The following is a 5,008-nucleotide window of genomic DNA, read 5'->3' on the forward strand; positions in this document are numbered from 1 at the left end:
TTTTCATGTAAATTGCTAAAAATCCGAAAATTTATATGCCATCAATAAAAAAAAAATTTCGACATGCTAGAAAAAACCAAAGGTGTATTTAAATTTAACATAACTAGATACTCAACAAATAACATAATTATTGGAAGGGGGAATCAAAATTTAAATATTGCATGCCTGTGTTATTTTTGGTAAATAGAGGAGAAACGTCAAAGACAAAAGATAAAAAACAATGAACTCCGCTAAGCAAAAAGCGTGGTTGATGTATTTTTATTAAAAAAATGTAATGAAAATCGTACTATTATGCATGCTTACATATCGTCCGCTTCCCGTATCGTCCCGTTGTTGCGATATTTTGTGACCCACGTTTCAAAACTCGTTCTTTTCTGACATCAATACAGCTAAAAACTCCCTGGGAGCTCACCAGGATATTTGGCAATGCTTAAGGAATCGTGGTAAGCAGTGCGCGCTTCCGCTCCGCAGGGCCTGAGTTCAAGATCTGGTCGAAAGCAACATCGCAAAAAAATATAGAAAAACGGTTTTTCCTTAACAGTGGTCGTCTCTCGGCGGGCAATGACAAACCTCCGACTGTATTTCTGCTGTGAAAAACAGCTTCTAATAAAAATACAATCACCGTTCGGAGTCGGCGTAAAACTGTAGGTCCCTCCCCTCCTCCCAACACCAAGGCGCACACCACGAGAAAATCGCCAACGGCTCATTCCAGATTTTTTAGTGATGTTGATAGGCAAACGATGGGTACACAAGGTAGCGACCGTACACGAAAAAAGCTAGCGATTTAGAAATGCGAGATATATTTTCAGCTACCTTATACCCAGACGCGAAGATCCTTTAATTTGGTGGAAGCATAATCGCAAAGAATTTCGTAATTTGTTTATACTGGCAATGAAGTATCTGTGCGCACCACCTTCCTCAGTGAACCCAGAAAGTGAGTTAGTATATCGGGTAGCATTTATGTTGAAAATAGAAATAGATTTTTGCCCGATAACTCGGAAATACTTCTTTTCATAATTAAAAATATTAAAATCGTTTATTTTAATTACTAATCGTATCTAACATTAAATTGGATTATAAAAATACAAAAAAAAATTCTGAACTAGATTCTATTTAAACTTTTTTTTTTGTATTTTTATAATCCAATCGGATAACAGAAAAACGTCCGGATAAGCAGGATTCCGGATATCTACCAGATACCCGGAACGTCCCTGGTTTTAACATTACTTAAAAGTTCGTATTCATTTTTCACATAATGGTAAAATTCAGTGCACGTCATTTTAAAGTTGAACTTGCATTGAACGATACTTTCCACAGTGCCAATGTTAAGCGAATTTCTCTCTTTAGACCATTGTGATGAAATAAGAGAAAAAACTAGCTCAACATTCGCACTGTGGGAAGGGATTGCACATATGTATTGCAAAAATTTTAGCAGGTTTGCTTTTCGTTCGTGTTCAATAGTATCTTTAAAAAATAAACTCCATTTTTTCTAAGGGCGGCATTTCTTTCCACTTTTACCCGCATCCATCGGAAATTTTGTCATTCGTCATTCTGCAAAACCAGTTACATTTGCTGCCAAAAATTAGATTTGCTCACACAAGCTTTTGGCTCAATCCTTATCCATTCGTCCTGAAATATGAGTGTTTCTAGTCTCTAGAAAATTATTTACATAATTCACATACCCGGTTTTGCATTATCTTGATACGCGGTTTTGCATTTTGTTGATACGCGGTTTTGTACATTAAACGACGATATGGAAAAATACCCTAGTATTTAATGAAATGTTGGGTTTTTTTCATTTTTTATTATCTAATGACCAACGTTTATTCATTTTCTCATAATAAGAATAAAAATTCTTAAAATATCTATATGAATTAGTCGTAAAAAACAATTCAAAACATTAACTATTTTTCTTAATATTTTAATATGTTTTCGAAATTTGTATCAATTTGATACAAACGATGGATGCGGGTTAATGTATAGTTTTCAATAAACGATTTTAAATAAGTTACTTCCTCATAACATTCATCGGATATCATTAGAATCTTTCCTCTTAAATAATTGATAGATTTTTTTTACCAACTTCGATTATCGATTTTCCTGCCCCTAAATCGCCGAAATTAAGCACTGTACAGCGGTTGCTGCAAAGTGTATTGTATTTATAATTTTCTGGACGCCAGACGTCAGAAAAAGTTGACAATTATTCAAATTAAACCAAATTGTCTTATGCAAACGCAGCGTTATCATGAGTTTCATTTTTTCGCCCAAAACAGGGACATTTTGGTTGTAAACAGGGGCACGGGGACAAAGGGTCCGAAACAGGGACATGTCCCTGGAAACGGGGACGTATGGCAGCCCTATGCTAAAGTCAATATGTTGCAAAAGAAAAGTTTAAGTTGGTTGGACCAGAAAAATCCATGCTTACATTCGAATCGATCATTGTGGGTATGTGCCCACACTTGCCATTCCACCAATGCATCACGGGGCAAAGCAGGTACAATAATATAATCCATTATTGCATTAGTTGTCCGTCGCTCCCACTGACGACGTGCCTCAGCTATAAAGGCTGGGTGGGTCAGGAAGCAAATACCATGAACTACATCTCGTAGTTGACCCTGAGCATTCATCGCCTTCGCTATTCGGCTAATGTGCCGCAAAGCCAGTTTGCACTGTGGACGAATTCCACCTTCGATAATTGTCATGCTTCCAGGAACAAGTGCTATTTGACCAGAAATGTAGGTAATCTCGTCAACCTAAAAAATATTACGCGTGCACATTTTCTAATAAAAATTTATTTTCTATTTTAATATATCGATTTCTTTAATTACCCTCGTCGATTGACTGTAGGTTCCAATATTTGCTGGCGCCCAATGGGAGATACCCTGCACATGCATTGTTTGCCTTGTTTTAAACGTCGAATCTCCGCTATTATTGTGATCATCATTGTTACCTGTAGGGAACAGTAAAGTAACGATGTCAGAATTTATTGAATACGCGCTACTAGTTTTACATACCATCTATTTCGTTTGTAGATAATGTCGGACGGCGTCGCATGGGTGTACGAAATGCTATCGCTTCCAGTATCACGTGGCATTCCTCTGGCAGAGGACATTCAACACATACCCGAGTTGGTGGATTTTGAAAATTAATTGTTTGGCCATAAATATGATTGAGTAAAGGATAATCTGCCATTGAACGTATATAAAGTGTTACGTAACAGTAATCAGTTAATTCATAATTGTGCTGAGCAGCTAAGTCAACCAAGGATTTCATTGCCAACTGCATTCCCTCTTCCAAAGTTTGAGCGCAGCCTAAAATGGAAGTTTAATTCAGGTGATAAGGTTCATTAGCAAGAGAGCAAGCGAGCTTAATTATTTTACCTTGTATACCAGCGACCCACATCCAACCTTTTTGATTAAACGCAGCCATTGGTTGATTTTTTAGTGGACGGAACTCACGTTCAATTTTCATTGGACTAGGTGGCTGAGTTGCCTGTGCAGTCGAGATGCCAGCCGTGGCACAGGTAGAGGACGTCACCAGCGATAGCGAGCCACACACTGCAGCCGTACTACTACCCAATGGGCGTTGTACACCAAAGCTGTTGGTCCCTGCCTGTAATGATGCAGCGCACAGCGCCGCTGAGGATGAAAGCAATGACGACGGTGTAGGAGGCTCATCTACACTCGCGCTCTTCGTCACAATAGGTATGGGCGAGGATGAAGTGGTCAAATGACGTCCAAATGAATTGCTGCGAGATATCATCAGTTCGTTTTGACTGAGAGACTCGCGCAGCCGTGTCTCTTTCTCTATCAATTCTAACTCAGTTTCACTGAGATCTGGATCGCTGAGGTCACTGTATGTTGATTCGTTTAGGTCACTTATGTAGTCTAAAGATTTTTTTACAAACACATCACAGCACTGAGTCGGCTCTTTCGATTGCATAGATAATTTGGTGAAGTTAATATACCCTACCGGACATATGGGATCTGCTGAGCTAATTATAGTTTGAACATCTTCCCTGAAATATAAAAGTTTAGGATTTAGTTGCTTATACAAAAAGTAAATAGTAAGTGTTTTTTCAATTACACCACAATCCGCTGTTTAAACAAAGGGCAGTCTAAAGTGAATGTTTCATATTCACCTCCTTCTCCACAAACGTTCAAACCGTACTTATCACGCATTTTGAGTAGGTGTGGTTGTATTTCCCGCAACGATTTGCCTAAATGGCGATCAGGAACTAAACCTAATGCAGCTACCTAAAATGTTTTGAGAAAATAAACGCACCTTAGGAATTACCGTGGAAAACAACTTTACACTTCTAGATAATACATACGTATTTTTGTATATATGCACGTATGTATGCATTTTTAATACTTAAATTTTATACATATGTATTTATGTATATACATTAGGGTGCGTCTTCTTTTTCAACTTTGACCCACAAAGCAAGACTGCTCCTCTTTTATAGGTTCATTTGGTCATAAAAATGTGATCAGCCTCAAGAGCCCTAAGATTACGCAAAAAAGGCTCTATAACTTCCAAACCTGACGAGATATGAAAATGGCGTAGCCATGTTTGAGTTCAGTGTGCAAAGATCCATTGATTGATGCGAAACAAATAAGGTATTTTTTACATTTTATGTAAAACTAGCAAATGCCTGGCTTGCTTCGCGACGCCTCATAAGAACTTTTGCGTTGACCGATACAATAAATACAATACAATGAAATACAAAAACGATTTGTAATGTAAACATTATTAGCTTAAGTTGAAAGGACTGAAGAACAGAATTTTCCTTATGGTATATGTACTAATCTCCTTCGATGCTATGAGCCTTTATTTCCACCTGGGAGATATCTGAAAGTTTTGCAAGGTTTAAAATCCTGCTGTACCACAGGAAGACAGAGTTTTCCCATTCAGACATGGTCATTGATGTTCCTACCATGTTCTTCTAAATTCGTCACACTTCTTCTTCATATACCGATGACCCGTTGATGTGTCTAGGACATCT

General features: G+C 37.8%; 1 protein-coding gene across 2 annotated transcripts; it reads right to left on the reverse strand.

The window, feature by feature from the left end:
- Positions 1-1,944: 1,944 nt before the first annotated feature.
- Positions 1,945-4,691, reverse strand: LOC118754738 (diphthine--ammonia ligase-like). Of its 2 annotated transcripts, none has more exons than XM_036489623.1 (5): positions 4,142-4,691; positions 3,381-4,018; positions 3,015-3,311; positions 2,829-2,950; positions 1,945-2,753 (listed from the first exon to the last, which is right to left on the reverse strand). In XM_036489623.1, the coding sequence occupies exons 2-5, from the start codon at positions 3,940-3,942 to the stop codon at positions 2,358-2,360; spliced, it is 1,377 nt and encodes a 458-aa protein (XP_036345516.1). In that variant the 5' UTR covers positions 3,943-4,018; positions 4,142-4,691; the 3' UTR covers positions 1,945-2,357. The 2 variants fall into 2 exon arrangements, with proteins under 2 accessions (XP_036345516.1, XP_036345515.1); XM_036489622.1 differs by having other exon boundaries at positions 1,947-2,753; positions 4,087-4,690.
- Positions 4,692-5,008: the final 317 nt, after the last annotated feature.

This window comes from Rhagoletis pomonella, unplaced genomic scaffold (assembly GCF_013731165.1).
Source record: "Rhagoletis pomonella isolate Grant_MI unplaced genomic scaffold, Rhpom_1.0 Rhpom_scaffold_04503, whole genome shotgun sequence".
Classification (NCBI taxonomy): Eukaryota; Metazoa; Arthropoda; class Insecta; order Diptera; family Tephritidae; genus Rhagoletis; species Rhagoletis pomonella.

Excerpts from the sequence above, each read along its gene's own strand:
- LOC118754738 (XM_036489622.1), bottom strand. The coding sequence starts at position 4,181 with ATGCGTGATAAGTACGGTTTGAACGTTTGTGGAGAAGGAGGTGAATAT. Across the intron at positions 2,951-3,014 it reads ATCTACAAACGAAATAGATG|GTAACAATGATGATCACAAT; the intron begins GTATGTAAAACT and ends TGTTCCCTACAG. Across the intron at positions 2,754-2,828 it reads CCTACAGTCAATCGACGAGG|GTTGACGAGATTACCTACAT; the intron begins GTAATTAAAGAA and ends AATATTTTTTAG.